This window comes from Drosophila gunungcola (genome assembly GCF_025200985.1).
Source record: "Drosophila gunungcola strain Sukarami chromosome 2R unlocalized genomic scaffold, Dgunungcola_SK_2 000004F, whole genome shotgun sequence".
NCBI classification, from domain to species: Eukaryota; Metazoa; Arthropoda; class Insecta; order Diptera; family Drosophilidae; genus Drosophila; species Drosophila gunungcola.
The window spans coordinates 5,272,011-5,287,261 of NW_026453167.1; the positions used below are offsets into that span (position 1 = coordinate 5,272,011).

A 15,251-nucleotide genomic window follows, 5' to 3' on the forward strand; every position below is an offset into this window, starting at 1 on the left:
TTTGTCCGAAACAGGGTAGAAAGGTAAGATATCCACTAAAACAACATTAGAAGTAACAATAAAATTGGTTTATTTTCTTCTACACATTTCTTTTTAGCCCCCCAGTCCTTAATTGTCCTCTCACAGATGCTACTATTTACACATGACAGTATGTATAGGCTAGATTTACACATTTACAACAGATATTAAGTACTCTACTTTAGGTCAAGCGTTTTAGGTTTCGTGCTCACGTCGTGCAAGCTAACTACATTGTAGGCAGAGACGCAGGGTTCCAGTTTGTTCTTAGATATATCGTTTTCCGATTTCGAAGAGCATATGGAGCCCCCGATTTCGGTGTGGCTGGAGTCAGGTAACGAGGCCCTCAGTTCGTGATTACTAACTGAAGTGTTCAACTGGAACTGTTTTGCATAGAGCGTGTCCATCTTGTTGTGTTTGGCTGACAAGAGAACGAATCTTAACAAAGTCTCAATAGCAATAGGTATATCCCTGAAACTCACCTTCATTAACACACAACTTGAGACCCGTCCTGTGGGACGCCAGTCTGGCATCATCACTGCCGCCAATGGAGGATTCCTCGATGTGCGAGAAGCTCTCCTGTGGCGAAATGGTGGACAGCACCGAGGTGCTGGAGTACAAGTAGCCGGAGAAGTATATATCCGGATTGGCCTCGTGCGCCTTGCAGGGCACAATCCACGAGAAGCTGAACACCGACGGGTTCACCTCCTGGGTGAGCCACGGATCGGTTATCAGCTGGTGCATGGTGCAGCGGTACTTGGGGTCCTTGTTCAGCATGGAACTCAGTAGACGGCTCAGTTGGTCGGACACCCCTTTGGGTATCTGAATTTCTGCCTTGAGCGTTTCCTCCACATCGATGAATGGGTTCTCGAAGAACATCAGCACATACAAGGTGACTCCCAAGGCCCATATCTCCAGCTCGGGACCCACGTATCTATTGCCGGCCAGGACCTCCGGACTGCAGTACTCCGTGGTGCCGTAAAATGTCGAGAAGAACTTGCCCTCCTCCATGAAGGTGGCAGAGCCAAAATCGATCAACTTAATGTTGAAATTATGATCAATTATGATATTCTCGTCCTTGATGTCGCGGTGCAGGATTTTCTGCTCGTGCAGATAGTTGACGGCATCGGCCACCTGACGGAATATGTAGCTGCCCAGCTTTTCATCCATCAGCGGTCGCCGCTCGATGAACGTCCACAGATCCATGCCGGAGCCGTGCTTCTCCATGACCAGCTGGTAGAAGAGGTCGTTTTCGAAAACATCCAGCACGGAGACAATGTTCTTGTGGCTCAGCGTCTGCAGCAGATGGATCTCGATAGGAACTTCCTTGCAGTCGCGGCTCTTGACCATGAACTGCGAGCAGAGCTTCTCCTTCAGAATGAACTTGGTGATGACGAGCAGTCGATCGGTGTTGCGGAAGGCCATGTTCACATACCCGTAGGCTCCCCGCCCGATCTGCCGTATCGAGGTGTAGTGCTTGCTGTAGTCCCCCACATAGAGCTCGTCCTCGTACTTGCAGACCAGTGACAGCGAGTTCGGCCTGCTGGAGTTCTGGGCCGCCGTGCTCTTTATGACCTGACCCAGCGACTGCTCAATGGTGCTGGCCATGCTGTTGAATGTGGACGTGAGATTCGCGTAGTTGTACTTATCGCCATCCAGCCGAGTGCTGGGGTTGCGACACACCCAGATGCAGTACACCCGATTGGAGCAGGGCAGGATCTGCATCAGCACGGAGTAGACCACCTCGATGACGGTGCCGTCGGCGTGGATGGCCTCGCCCACGAAGCTGCCGTTGATGGAGCTGAGCAGCCTGGTGGCGGGATTGCTGCCGGACGCATCACAAGTCTCCGTCGAGGCGGACTTTCCCTTGTCCAGCGGCATCTCGTGCAATCCTCCCTCGAACTCGTCGGCGGGAAAGCTATTCGAGGCATTCACTGGCGTTAAAATGTCATCTATGGTGCAGTCGTCTGGCTGGCGGAGATCGCAGAACAGTCCACCGCTGCCCTCCAGGTGGACATCACTCGCCGAGGCTTCGTTGTGGGCTTGGACTGGCATGGCTACTTTATTGGCGGAGCTCTTTCGGCAGGACTGCAGCGAGGAGTCGTTGTCCAGGACAAAGGGATCGGTGTCCGGCTCCCAGTCGTTGCTGGTTATCGAGGTGTTCGAGACATTGGGGCTCTTGTCCTCCCGCGAGTCCTTGCCAAAGTTGGGCAGAATGGAGGATATATGCATGTTCATGATCTTGTCCTGGCCATAGCCGAACATCAGCAGCGAAAAGGGCTGGTTGCACATCAGTATGTTGCCCACATCGTCCACCACGAGCAGGCCACTGAGGTTCTGAAAGACCCACACGGTGATGTTCAGGCCTGAGCCCTCATCCAGGGCCAGGAGCAGGCACAGCGGGAACTTCACATTGTCCGTGGTTCTTCCGGTGGCCCTCTGTTTTCGCAGGCTCTTCGGCAACTCCCGGCTGTCCGGATCGGGCAGCTTTATGAACGGAATCAGGGCGGTGACATTGAGGCCCACCACACTTTCGGTGGATTCGTAAAAGAATATCGTCGAAGTGGTGGAGTCCACGGAGGTGATTACCCCGAATCGATCGGTGCTCAGGTGGCATATGTGCCTCTCCACCGGCTCGGCCACGGCTATGTGCCTGCCATCGCTGCTGATCTGTCGGATCCAGAGCGACACGAGGATCTTGTTGCTCGTCTTGGTCTTCATCTCGATCACCTTGCCACTCAGCAGGACCACCCGGCCCTCGTCGCCCTCGATCTGCATCTCGGCCAGCGAGGAGATGTGGCTCTCCGTCTTGCCATTGAGCAGATCGAAGAAGCCCTTGTTCCTCAGCTCCTGGGAGGTGTAGCCCAACAGTTGGCAGGCCTTGTTGTTCACTATGAATATCTGTCCCGTGTTGGCGTCTATGGTGAATATCGCCTTGTTCGGATTGATCACCTTGGAGGAGTGGAGATTCGGAGGCGGCATACTGAACGAACTGGCATCCATCAAGTTCAGCTTACTCGACGAATCCTGGCGACTACTCACAATGGGGTCATCTAAAAGTCATTGGTTTTGGTAAATAATTAAACATTGCTCGTGTTTGCATTCAACCTGCGTTACCGTTGGCACATCGGTTTCTGGGGCCCTGGGCTTTTGAATTGTTCAGCTTACCAGCGCCTTGGTCCATCACGTCGCCCTGTTCCTCCATTTAAACGGCAGATGTTTTCCAAATTCCAGCAGTTCCAACTTTGGGCCTTAAACTGAATCCCCAAGAGCGCACCATAAACATTGGAATTGTGTTTTTAAAAAAATCAATTGTTTGGCGCATGCGAGCTAGGGATTTTCCCAGTGGGTCGAAGTTAAGGCTGCCCCTGCTATATAAGCTTGCTTTTTTGGGTTATTTCAACTACTAACAGGTGTTCTGCCTGCAAACTAACCCCCAGTTTTAGTAAAACATCCATGTACTCCATGCATTTGCAAAATGTTTTGAAATGTACCGCTAACAAGTTGCTCGCAGCCCTGGCTTGGCCATCGATATAACGGCTCTAAGTATCGATAACACCTGCCATACTTGTACTAAGTATATATATATATAAGCTGGGCCTAGCTACGTGTGGAAAAATATCAGGGCGCAATACGAAACGTATTGTTCTTCCGCACGGGAAGGTTTTTTGTTTGGTTTTCTCAAAAAGTATTATACAGTGCACACTGAAGTTATTGAGAAAGGCATACGCAAAATGCCACGAATATCCGAGATCAGCGTTCCCGTGGGATTCCTCCTGCTTATCAGCCTGATAAATGTCGAGGGCCTTGTAAAGGGGGGGAACTACCAAAACTCGGTGTATCAACAGAATCTGGACAGCAACTCGGCAACAGGCTCAACGGCATCGTTTCCCTTCCTGATGCCCATGGTTTCCCCGCAAACAGTAAGTGTATTATTCCAAAATATATGTAAGATATGTAAGTTCGACCCATATGGATGAGCAAACTTCCCCAGCTGTGCGTTTCTGTATCCACTTTTCTCTTTAATCAACAAAACGAACAAATATACAGAGGAACTATATGTCAATGCTTGTACTCTATATGGGATGTGCATTGCATTTGCATCTGGAAAACCTCTTCGTATAATGTGCAAATTTTTCCATATGGTTGGTTAAGGTGCCTCGAATACACACACGATTCGACACCCACATGTAGTGCCTTGGAGTCCGTTGAAACCTGTAGATTGCACTTTTCGAACCTGCGCCGTAGATACAGAAACTTACGAGGGTGGCAAAAAGGGCAGAGGGCCCACCGAAGGCCACTCTGTTATTTGGATTGTGAATAATACTTGTTGACTAATCCAGTTTAATATTCTTTTTTTTAACAAAACTAACAAAACATGTATAGCCGGACTTGTACTTGTGCACTCCAATCAAAGTCGATCCAACTACCACCTACTATATTGGTATGTTCTTGTAACCGAATATCTTCAATTAAAAACTAAATGCTTTTATTTTTTCTAATCCCTATAGTTGGCTTCAATCCCAATGCCACCATGAACACGGCTCATCACATGCTGCTCTACGGATGCGGAGAACCTGGAACAGCGAAAAGTACTTGGTAAGTAGCTGAGTACATACACCCAGAGAAAAACTTCATAGTAAAATTAAACATTACAATACAACATTGTTTTTTAAAATACAAAACTTATTTAAAGTAAACTAAAAGCATCATAATGAAATATTAACATATTAAATTGCTTTATCCAATAAAAAAATTGTAGATTTAAATTTTTTTTTAATTAAAAACTAAATTTTTCCCTATATAAAAATAAAAATGATTTAAACACAACACCCCTCGGGGCTAAATAAGTACCGAAACCATTTAATTCAAAATGAAAATATTTGGATTTACCATGATTTTTCTCTGGGTTTGTTACTGGAACCCATTAATGACATTTAAATATTTTGCAAAACAGGAACTGCGGCGAGATGAACCGAGCTTCCAAAGAGGAGTCGGCCAGTCCCTGTGCTCCCCACTCGAGTTCTCAGGTATGAAAGTCCCTCTCTCCCCATTTAAATCAGGATAAAGACCGCTAAACATTTAGACATTTATAAGGCACACAAATTTTGGGGGCTCAAGGCGATGGTGGTGGGTTGGCAGCAGGCCAGGCAGATGGGTTGTCCTTTGTGGATCCTAAAACCACCGGTGATGATTCTTTGGCGGCAGATGAAGCACCTGAAGCACTCCACATGCCATTTGGTGGCCAGCGCAACCACAGCCCGATCCTCGATCGGTTCCCCACAGGCGGCACAGCGGGGCGAAAACTGTTCCCGGAAGTGCTTTTTGCAGAAGAGGTATCCGTTGATGTCGAAAAAGGACGATGAGATCAGCGGTTTGCTGCAGCTCACGCACCGGAAACACCTCTCGTGCCACTTGCGGCCCACGGCGCTGAAGCAGCGCTCCAGAATCGGCGTCCGGCAGGCGGAGCACCGAGCGGCATGGTGGCCCAGGTAGCACTCACCGCAGACCACGTCGTCGTCCACGGCGAAGAACAGGCGGGGATCCACCACCAGGCCGCACTCCGTGCAGGTGAAGTGGTGCGGATGGTACGCCTTGCCCAAGCTGCAAACTGCCCGGTGCCGAATCTGCTCGTTGCACCTGCAGCAAATAGAAGGGGTCATGCTTCGAGAAATGCTTTCTGGATAGGAAATTACAAATTTTAAAAGGATTGTCGAAAGATCTATTTTCGGTATTTTCTTTATTTTGACAGAAGTGGGAAAGCCTCCAAAGTTTGGGCCAGTTTAAATATAAAGATATTAACTCTTCATCTATTTTTTGTATGAATATGAGTATCATTTCCAGGAACTACAGTTAAATTTTAAAAGTTACACTTAGCTAACGTTTTAAACCAACTTTATCATAAAATTATTATTATATTTTGTCATAAATTTATGACAATCGATTGGGGAAACTACAATTAAATTTTAAAAAAGTTTTCGCTCATTTTTACTCAAAGCTTAAAAACCACAAAACCAGAATCTGTTTAAAGCTTATGATAGTTATAGCACTAAAATAATAATTAAGTGCTATGCAAGGTACTTATGGCTATGGCACGAAATACAAGATGAAAATTCTAGGGAAAAAATAAACAACCACATATTTGTTTAGTAGACCAAACTAAAATATAGTTTTTACAGTATAGCAAAGCACAAGTTTTGAAAATAAATAGGTACTTATAGTGGGTAGTTTCTGGTTTGCTTTTTAATGACAGGCAAGGAATAGAAAACCTAAACCAAAAAAAACTTTTTCGAAAATAAGTTCTTGACTGTATAAAAATACATAAACCTGAAACCTGTTTCGCCAACTCTCTCAAAAACAAACATTCGTGTGAAGGTGCTAATAAATAATTTAATTACAAAAATAAATATTAACCGAACTCGTGCTTATATTTACACAGATCATATATGCTTGGGCCAGAGATGCCCAGAGGCTGAATTTGCCCGAGGGAGTGGGTTTCAAGGTGGGCAAGAATTCGGCCATCAAGTACTTGGTATTGCAGGTTCATTATTCCCACATTGATAAATTCAAAGGTGAGTACTCTAAGGGACATAATAATAAAATGGATTTCAAATAAATGATATCTCTTTCAGATGGTTCTACCGATGACTCTGGCGTGTTTTTGGACTACACAGAAGAGCCGTAAGTTGTTGGCTTATTAAAATATATCTTAATAGTAATTATACATTTCCCTGACAGTCTCAAAAAGTTGGCTGGCACTCTTCTGCTGGGCACAGACGGAATGATTCCGGCCATGAAAACGGAGCACCTGGAAACCGCTTGCGAGGTGAATGAGCCAAAGGTCCTGCATCCCTTCGCATACCGCGTGCACACCCATGGCCTGGGAAAGGTGGTCTCCGGCTACCGGGTGAGGACCGACAGCGAAGGCGAACAGGAGTGGGTGCAGCTGGGCAAGAGGGATCCCCTCACGCCCCAGATGTTCTACAACATCAGCAACAGGGAGCCCATTGTGGAGGGCGACAAGATTGCGGTGAGGTGTACGATGGAGAGTACGCGACATCGGATAACCAAAATTGGGTATGTGTTCTGCAAGCCAACATACAAGTACCTTTAATTACCAAGTACCCATTGTGTACAGTCCCACGAACGAAGACGAGATGTGCAATTTTTACCTCATGTACTACGTGGATCATGGGGAAACCCTGAACATGAAGTTCTGCTTTAGCCAGGGCGCTCCCTACTATTACTGGTCCAATCCCGACTCCGGCCTACACAATATCCCACATATCGAGGCGAGCACTTTGTAATCTGTCAACTGGCAACTGGCGACTGCGGAAAGCGAAACGAATGTATACTACTTTATTGTCTGGATTATTTTATCGTGTATAACAACCGATGATGGTTTAGCATCCTATTCCGTTAACCACCAATGATTTATGTAAAATATTTGTGCGTGTAAATAAACATATGTAGATAATTCGCGAGATCCCAACGGAAGTCTAATTAATTGGATTTGAAATCTAATTTAGCAAGGTCAATCCCCTCACTCGTATATCGCACATAGGTATATAGCAGGAATCAAGAAATGCCGCTACGCAGTTAAATGAAACTTCTCCATCGTAAATATTTTCAATGCAAAGCATTTTATTCTCGTTTTTTTTGTTGTTGTTTGTTTTGTATATAGAATTTATGGAATATATAGTATTTATCTGTATAGATATACATATACATATACATATATATATATATAATTTGGTGTAAAATTATAAACGTACAATTAGATTAGTTATAAATTACACAAAACTTAAATAACTCTCACATTTTATAATAACTTGCAAACTCGTACTTGTTAGTGTTAAATTCTAAATGACTACCGGTTGGCTGAGGCGGCAAGTCCTCAAATGTGTAAGCTAGTAGAGCTCCGTTGTTATCGTGTGCGGCGTAGTTGAGATCATTGTGTGTTTCAATTACATTTCCGGCGTAGTCTTGTTGGGCGTATGTACAAGTGTTCCCGATGGCGTCCGCCTCCACGAAGACGCTGCCATTGCCGAAGCCGATCTGCGGCGAGTTGGAGGTGGTCAGTATGCTGCAGTCGCTGTCCTCGGCGGCCGACGGCATTGGGTTGAAGTCGTCGTTCTGGAATGTGTGCCCCCCATCCGGGCCGCCGTAGGGCAGCGTGCAGGTCATGGTCATCGTGACGGTCTGCGGACGCACCACCTCGAACTCGAGCTCCTGGTGGGAGGAGCACTCTCCGCCACCGCCACCGCCGCCACCACCTCCGCCGCAATCCTCCGCAAAGCAGTCGTGGCTATCAGGCACATATGGAGGTATTTGATGGCTGGCCGAGTGCAAGTTGGCATCGTTCACAATATTGTCCTCGGAGTCGAACACGGGCTCATTGAGGCTGGGCTCCAGCTCCACCTTGAGCGAGTTGTGGCCACCGGCCGACGAGGAGTTCACCTCTAGGTAGGGCAGATAGCGCAGCACCTCCTCGGAGGACAGCTCCTCGCGATCGTCCAGCAGGCCCGCCGTGGGATCCGACTGGCTCTGGTGGTGGCTGTGCGACGAGGAGTGCACCTCCAGCTGCGAGTCCTCGTTGCTGGTGAAGAAGAGCGGCAGGAAGCGATGCACCACGTCGGCGTCCAGCGGACCCGTGCTCAGGTCTGAGTGTAGCTTCTCATCGCACTCGGCACTGCTATTCGTGCTTAGAGGTAAGTATTCAGATGATTGGTAGCTTAATAGATTATCGGCTGAGGGTAGGATAATATCCACGGTATTGTTATTGTGCTGCTCGGCAGGCTCCTCCTTTACTTCGTATTTAGGCTTGGAGTTATCACCCGAATCGTTCCTTAGTCGCTTCGAAACTGAACCAGTTTGACATGTAGAGGTAGATCTTTTGCTTTTCCGACCGGCAGTGTTGGTAGTGGTGGCTCCATTAATTGCAAGATTGGTCGTGGTCAGTGAGTTGTTGGGCGTGTCATTTTTAGCTTCGCAGCCGTCTGCGTCCGGACTCTGCTTCATTGATCCCGGGGATCGGGTCTGCTTCTTCTGGGGCCTGTACTTGTAGTTGGGATACTCGATCATGTGCAGCTTCCTCAACTTCTCGGCCTCGATGATGTAGGGCTGCTTGTCGTCCTTGCTGAGGAGCTGCCATCGCCGGCCCAGCTCCTTGGATATCTCGGCGTTGTGCAGGTCCGGCGTCCGCTCGCAGATCTTCCGCCGTTCCATCTGGCTCCACACCATGAAGGCATTCATAGGTCGCTTAATATGGCCGGGCGAATGTTTCTTGGTCTGCAAAAAAAGAGGAAACCGAAGTTTAATTACTTTTACTTTTCACAGAGTGCAACACATCAAGTGAACGTTCTCTTTGGAATAAAAGTATTATTCATTAATCATTAAAAAATATTATCCGCTCTCTTACTTCCCATTTAACTATCTGTTAAGTTGTACAAAAATGTGTATTGGCTAAAAACTAAATTGTAATATTTATATTCAAGGGTCAGAATTCATTAAAAAAATATTTATCATTTTCTTACATCCCATCTAACTATCTGTTAAGTTGGCTAAAATATAAATAATTATATATGTATTTAGGGGTCCAGCATCAACTACCGAAAAATATATTCTCAATTTAAATGAACAGTTTCCTTTTTCCTCAATTAAAAGCTAACCAGAACCGTTTTCAGTTCAAAAATAAACCCCCACCCAAGTAAAAAAATATTGATTTAATTATTAACCTAGGTATGGTTAAAATCACCCTTTAAAAAGAATAATTTTGTATCACATATACTTATTCAACGTTGCTTCCGGCACTTCCAAGCAAATAAATAATTACACTCCCTTGTATTCATAAATTATGGAACAACGAAATTTCCTTTACTTTTGCAAAAAAACCTCAAATATGTAGGTAGATACGCTCCGTTAATTCGTTCACGCGAAAAACACATTTACCTATTATACTTTTGCGTATATAAATGTTCATTGCATATTAACGTATCACAGATAAAGAGTTAGGAAATAAAATTCACACCAGAGGTGAGGTGTACTATACGTATACCCGTCCATCTGAACATTTGTGTGCGCCGACATAGGTACTATGTATGCATTTTGTATTTTGAATTTTTGTATTTTTTGTATTTTGTATACTGCCTTGTCTATGTCGGTATGTATGCATTTGTATCTGTACGAGAAATACGTATTCGCGGCGTTTGAAGTTCAATGTCCCTCGCCAAGGTTAATAAAACGCTCCTAAAACGAAATATGGTTTGTGTTTGTATGTGCATATTTCGGTTGTTAAGGCACTCGCACTCGAAATGCTGACAAGTGGGCCGATGTACTGGGGTGGGGAGCATGCATTAATTCGCATTCGCATTCGCATCTGCTTCCTGGTTTCCACCTCGATAATCCCTTCGATCTGATCTGGGCATAAGGCCAATTACATTCTCAATCTCAATCTCAGTCTCAGTCTCGGTAGCCCATCATTTGGAATAGGTGTAGGTCATAGCGGTGACGCGTCGCCTCGTTTGGCCAATGTGAATAACCGTTTTATTCTCGCCGCGAGAGACGGCAGAAACTACCTATTAATAGCGTTAACTTCGACCTTGCAGCAGTTCGTGTACCTCGCGAGTTCATCCACATCCACAGCCACATCCGAGGCGATGTCGATGTCGATGGCGATGGCGATGGCGATACCCTTGGCAGTAGCGAGTTGAACTGAACCGAACTGAAATGAGTTGAGCGGGCTGAGTGGAGCAGACTTTCAGCTGAAACGACTGAAGCGATGGTACGAGAGTGTATGCTATTGCGGCCGACGGGATGCGATGCTCCATCGGCCATTGCCTTTGCCATTGCCTTTGCCATTGCCTGTGCCATTGCCTTTGCCTTTGCCCTCGCAACTCTGCTCCGAAACTCACTCTCAATGTCGCCGTCAGTCAGACAGTTCAGTTCAAGTCTAATAAGCAGCCCGACTCTTGTAGACACAACACACTCACACCAGACTCGGGCCCAAAACACTCACAGATACTAAGGCCAGAAGTTGCAGACACCCGCATCCGTGAGATACAGATACATGTGCATTATATACACACACACACTCTTTGGGGAACAAGTAAAAGTGATGAAATGGGTCTGGGTCTGGGACTGTGGCTTTCGATTTTAACCGAGCGTTCCTGCCGCACGCTTAGAACCTAAGGTCATCAGCTCGAATACTATATTAATACATTTTTTGCAGTAAAGATAAAACATGTAGTCGCAGAAGTCAACGACGCCTGGCCCTAGTACATATGTACCCACTTATTTCTCTACATGCCACCACATACATACATATATATACATACATATATACGCGGGTAATACGCAATTGAGTTTTCTGTTCGTGACGCCAAAGGCAAAAGGCAAAGCCATTGCCTCCTCCATCCGTCCGCACTAATAACCGTAAAAAACAAACTGCTAAGCAAGGTCAATGCACCAAATGTGCTATGTGTGCTATGTGTGCTATGTGCGCGCACAATTATTTACACACTTATTTGCTAAAATACGCTTAACTTTGGTTAGGAGGCAGTGAGTGCATTCCTGGCCAAATATTCATACACATATATAATATTCGGGAGTTCTGATTCTGGTTCTGGTGCTGGCATAGCTAGCTATTATACCATACCAAAACTGTCTGGATGGTAAACAAGATGACGAATACTTGTAGACACTCTTGCGGTTTGGTAGATCGCCATGAGGAACTCGTGTTTTGACAAAAACATTTCAGCATGTAAACAAATAAAGAAATATGTATCGGTCACAGTTAAGCAGCGCAAGTTATAGACGTACTATCCGCTCGAAAAGCATATCCATCCGCACACTGCCTCGCACAGATACAGATACAGATACAAATGTATATATATATGCAAGCTCGACAAATAATGTGAGTCATCAGGGAAGCGAAATGCGAGTACAACCGCCCCGTAAATGCACGGGGACAAAAAATGCACTTCCACGCATTCCGTGAATGTATCTATGGTCGGGAACTAATATCAGCCAGTGCTCCCAGGCGATACGACCAAAATACCCATCCATCAGTCTTTTAAAAAGGGTATTTCATCATATTAAGTCAGAGAATGAAGTTGAGCTTTTATGATCAAGCGTAAATAAATACAAACGTCCGTTCGATTGCTAATCTACATTAATTGTTTTGCCGTGCTTGTATTTGTAAACAAAGAAAATAATCGCAAAAAACTTGAATCTAATCTGGAGGAAATCTTATCAGTCAAACTTTTTGTTGACCTGTCCGGTCTGGAAAATGTATTTGTATGTATTCCGTATGTGGGTCTCGCTGCCGAATATGAAGTACGTTTGCCTTGACGGGACAGCTGTGCGTGTTTATCTAAGTAGTTCCCATTAGAGCTGATAAGAAGTGCATCGCTGGCGTGAATTTCACTTTGGCTGAGTGGGCGCACATGTAAATAGAGGCGATAGGACGGATATTCCTCTCGATGATGAGATCAGGCCACCGGATAGGGGCTTTGGGAGGCAAAATGACGTGTCAACTAAAATGCATCCCTGTCTATATATGTATTGCATTTTAAGGAACAAGTGCTCTGTATTTCTATTTTATATTATAAAATTGATTTTAAACCTATAAAACTCCCATTGTATTACTTTTCTTTTGCTATTGTTAATGATTGATTAATTCTACCTGAAACCGTATTTCTACCTCAAGTATTAAATCATTAAGAACCCATTACTTGATCCAATTTTCGCGCAGTGTCGACAAGGCAGTGTTACTCACTCGAGTTGCATCCGAATACGGGGTGCTGGAGTTGACAGGAACCCGTGCAGATCCGAACACCAGGCTGGAATCGATGCCGTTCATGTTCAGTGTCATTTCATGGCCGCTGTGGCTCGGAGATCTTTCGCCGTCCATATTGGATACGGTTTGGGGGGTTACGAGGTGCAGATGGCTGGGGCTGGGGCTGGGGCTGGGGCTGGGGCTGGGGGTGTGGGTGTCGGGGTTCGGTGCAGCTGCAGCAACAGGCGCGGAAGGCGAAGCCACAGCCGCTGGATGAGTAATAGCTGGCTGGCTTTGTGTTCGAGTCGTTGGGGATTGGGGTTGCGAAGTGCGGGGTAGTAGTGGTGGCTCCGGTTTTGGGGCTGGACTCTTTATACTCGCTGGGGTGGTTGCTGGAACCGTTGGCACTGCTCCGGGGCGAAAACTGAATGGTGGTTCGGTGGTGGCCTGGTTGGGCTTAGCTATCATCTTTCCACATTCAGTGATATTGGGGTATCTGGATGGGCATCTGCATCTCAGAGTCGGTATCTGTATCCCAGGGCAGTTGTCCCGATCCCCGCTTAATCATAGTCGCAGAACCAGTGGCAGTGGTGGGTTACCGATAAGCGGAGCGTTTTCGTTCTGGTTTTGGTTCTGGTTCGGGTTCGGGTTTGGGTTCGGTTTGTCCAGGGCCTTTATCACGAATTATGAGCTATATATGCTATGCACTATATATGCTATGCACTATGTGAACTATGTATTCGTAGTCGCAGTCTGATCGGGCTGTTTCATTTAGCAAAATACTCGCGTTCACTGCATATGCTGTGCATGTGTGTGATTGTGATGGCGGTGGTGTGAGTGTGCACTAGGTATTGCTCCTCAAGGTGAAACTGGTTCCTCGTTATTTATTTATTTTTTGTTTTGTGTTTGCAATATTCCAAGACTCACGTTCGCTGCGTCCGTGTAATGAGCTTATATACGTATACACTCACAATCGCACTCGCTCTCCGTATTTAATGTACATTTTATTAATTTATAAATGCACTGAAACTGAATTAAATAGATTGGCTCGTATTTATGTGCAGAGAGTTTACAATACACACGTATGTAATGCAAACTTATGTGCCTATGTTTGTGTGGTCACTAATACTGCTGCACGGCACACACACTCTCGCACTCGCGCGTCTGGTTGTGTTTGTTTTACGTGTTGATTTTGAAACACCAAATATTTTGATAATGTTTTCGTGCAGATTTTATTTTGAAATTCCGATTCAGATGGCACCGAATGTTTTTTTGACAATAAGTTTTTTTTTAAAAAGTGTGAGGGATCGGGCGATTTAGTTATATCTATGCTTAATCACAACTTTATTTATGCACACAGGTTTTCGTTACTAGGTTTAGTTAGTAAGTGAGTTTATCTAGGGGTCTAGATTGCTTATATCTTCACCGAGTCGGAGTCGCGCGAGACCAGGGCATTTCTTCTTGTCCTGGTCAATCTAAACTAAACATCGAATCGAATCCGAATCGAGCTGAAGAAGCAACGCAACTCTCGGCGCAACGCAACGCAAAGCAGCGCAGCACAACGAAAAACGAAGCGATGAGATACGAGTTGGTTTGGATTGGATTGGATTGGAGTGAAGTAAAGTGAAGAAACGAAACGAACGACGCGAGCGAATAAACTACGCAAAAGATTTTACGTTTTTATTTTGTTGTATATTTTTTGTGATTTTGTTGTACTTGTTTTCTTATGCAGCCCCCATGTACTGCGATGTATGTAATTATGCATATAAGTATGCATATATATGCGTGTCCGTGTGGAGTATCTGTGTCTGTGTTCGTTTTGTTCCCGACCAACGTCGATCGCTCACAGCTGTTCAAGTGAACTGACTGCAAAGTTTACGATTGAGTCCGCAGCACGTAGATACAGATACATGCACCCATACCAGCGCCCGATACATTCCGTGGGAGTGTGTGTGTGCGCCCGAGAGAGAGCGCAGGTTTCGTGCGAGCGTGTGTGTGCATAATGACTCTCAGCCAGACTGATTTCCTTGAACAGCCAGGGGCGGACCTGCAGTTTATTAGCGTTTTGCTTTGTTTATTTAATATTTGTTTTAGACTTTCATCTCCAAACATATTGGATTAGCTATTTTATTTATTTCCCCTTGCAATGGATTTAAGATTCCTTCTCTTTTATAGCCACGAACAAAAATCGCCCCCTTCGACGGACGCCCCCTCCACTACAGCCCTGAGTTTGTTTATATCAACTGTTGCAGTAGCGCTGCCAGCTGGTGTGTGAGTAACTGAGCACGAACATATGGGCGAGGGGGTGGGGCATGTACATGTATTGGCTGGGACGCTTATGAATCAGCTGTTCCAATGTGTATTAATCATATGGCTGTTTGATTAATCTGTACGTGTGCTTGTGTGCATATACTGGCGAGAATATGTATGTTTGTTCATATATACGCGTGTAAATATA

The 15,251-nt window shown here is 45.5% G+C and overlaps 4 protein-coding genes across 8 annotated transcripts; 1 reads left to right on the forward strand and 3 right to left on the reverse strand.

Annotated features, from left to right (window-relative positions):
* Window positions 1–97: 97 nt before the first annotated feature.
* Window positions 98–3,461, reverse strand: LOC128254064 (PAS domain-containing serine/threonine-protein kinase). Of its 3 annotated transcripts, none has more exons than XM_052982864.1 (3): window positions 3,184–3,461; window positions 498–3,068; window positions 98–436 (listed from the first exon to the last, which is right to left on the reverse strand). In XM_052982864.1, exons 1-3 carry the CDS (start codon window positions 3,218–3,220, stop codon window positions 195–197), a joined length of 2,850 nt encoding a protein of 949 aa, XP_052838824.1. In that variant the 5' UTR covers window positions 3,221–3,461; the 3' UTR covers window positions 98–194. The 3 variants fall into 3 exon arrangements, with proteins under 3 accessions (XP_052838824.1, XP_052838823.1, XP_052838822.1); XM_052982863.1 differs by having other exon boundaries at window positions 3,133–3,461; XM_052982862.1 differs by having other exon boundaries at window positions 3,124–3,461.
* A 149-nt stretch (window positions 3,462–3,610) lies between these two features.
* On the forward strand, window positions 3,611–7,507 carry LOC128254073 (peptidylglycine alpha-hydroxylating monooxygenase). Its single transcript, XM_052982878.1, has 8 exons — window positions 3,611–3,938; window positions 4,402–4,459; window positions 4,527–4,614; window positions 4,973–5,045; window positions 6,455–6,587; window positions 6,648–6,696; window positions 6,754–7,092; window positions 7,154–7,507. Exons 1-8 carry the CDS (start codon window positions 3,750–3,752, stop codon window positions 7,320–7,322), a joined length of 1,098 nt encoding a protein of 365 aa, XP_052838838.1. The 5' UTR covers window positions 3,611–3,749; the 3' UTR covers window positions 7,323–7,507.
* Window positions 5,106–6,433, reverse strand: LOC128254009 (paxillin homolog 1). The gene has a single exon (XM_052982773.1). It carries the CDS (start codon window positions 5,676–5,678, stop codon window positions 5,106–5,108), a length of 573 nt encoding a protein of 190 aa, XP_052838733.1. The 5' UTR covers window positions 5,679–6,433.
* A 128-nt stretch (window positions 7,508–7,635) lies between the features above and the next one.
* On the reverse strand, window positions 7,636–14,663 carry LOC128254066 (putative transcription factor SOX-14). 3 transcript variants are annotated; one of them, XM_052982868.1, is made up of 3 exons: window positions 14,510–14,663; window positions 12,794–13,822; window positions 7,636–9,306 (listed from the first exon to the last, which is right to left on the reverse strand). In XM_052982868.1, the coding sequence occupies exons 2-3, from the start codon at window positions 13,259–13,261 to the stop codon at window positions 7,831–7,833; spliced, it is 1,944 nt and encodes a 647-aa protein (XP_052838828.1). In that variant the 5' UTR covers window positions 13,262–13,822; window positions 14,510–14,663; the 3' UTR covers window positions 7,636–7,830. The 3 variants fall into 3 exon arrangements, with proteins under 3 accessions (XP_052838828.1, XP_052838826.1, XP_052838829.1); XM_052982866.1 differs by having other exon boundaries at window positions 12,794–14,662; XM_052982869.1 differs by lacking the exons at window positions 12,794–13,822; window positions 14,510–14,663 and adding an exon at window positions 10,635–12,514.
* Window positions 14,664–15,251: the final 588 nt, after the last annotated feature.

Excerpts from the sequence above, each read along its gene's own strand:
- LOC128254064 (XM_052982862.1), bottom strand. The coding sequence starts at position 3,220 with ATGGAGGAACAGGGCGACGTGATGGACCAAGGCGCTGGTAAGCTGAAC. Across the intron at positions 3,069-3,123 it reads ATGTGCCAACGGTAACGCAG|ATGACCCCATTGTGAGTAGT; the intron begins GTTGAATGCAAA and ends AATGACTTTTAG. Across the intron at positions 437-497 it reads CAAGTTGTGTGTTAATGAAG|CCAAACACAACAAGATGGAC; the intron begins GTGAGTTTCAGG and ends TTCTCTTGTCAG.
- LOC128254073 (XM_052982878.1), top strand. The coding sequence starts at position 3,750 with ATGCCACGAATATCCGAGATCAGCGTTCCCGTGGGATTCCTCCTGCTT. Across the intron at positions 4,615-4,972 it reads GGAACAGCGAAAAGTACTTG|GAACTGCGGCGAGATGAACC; the intron begins GTAAGTAGCTGA and ends TTTGCAAAACAG. Across the intron at positions 6,588-6,647 it reads CCACATTGATAAATTCAAAG|ATGGTTCTACCGATGACTCT; the intron begins GTGAGTACTCTA and ends TATCTCTTTCAG.
- LOC128254066 (XM_052982868.1), bottom strand. The coding sequence starts at position 13,261 with ATGATAGCTAAGCCCAACCAGGCCACCACCGAACCACCATTCAGTTTT. Across the intron at positions 9,307-12,793 it reads CGTATTCGGATGCAACTCGA|ACCAAGAAACATTCGCCCGG; the intron begins GTGAGTAACACT and ends CTTTTTTTGCAG.
- LOC128254009 (XM_052982773.1), bottom strand. The coding sequence starts at position 5,678 with ATGACCCCTTCTATTTGCTGCAGGTGCAACGAGCAGATTCGGCACCGG.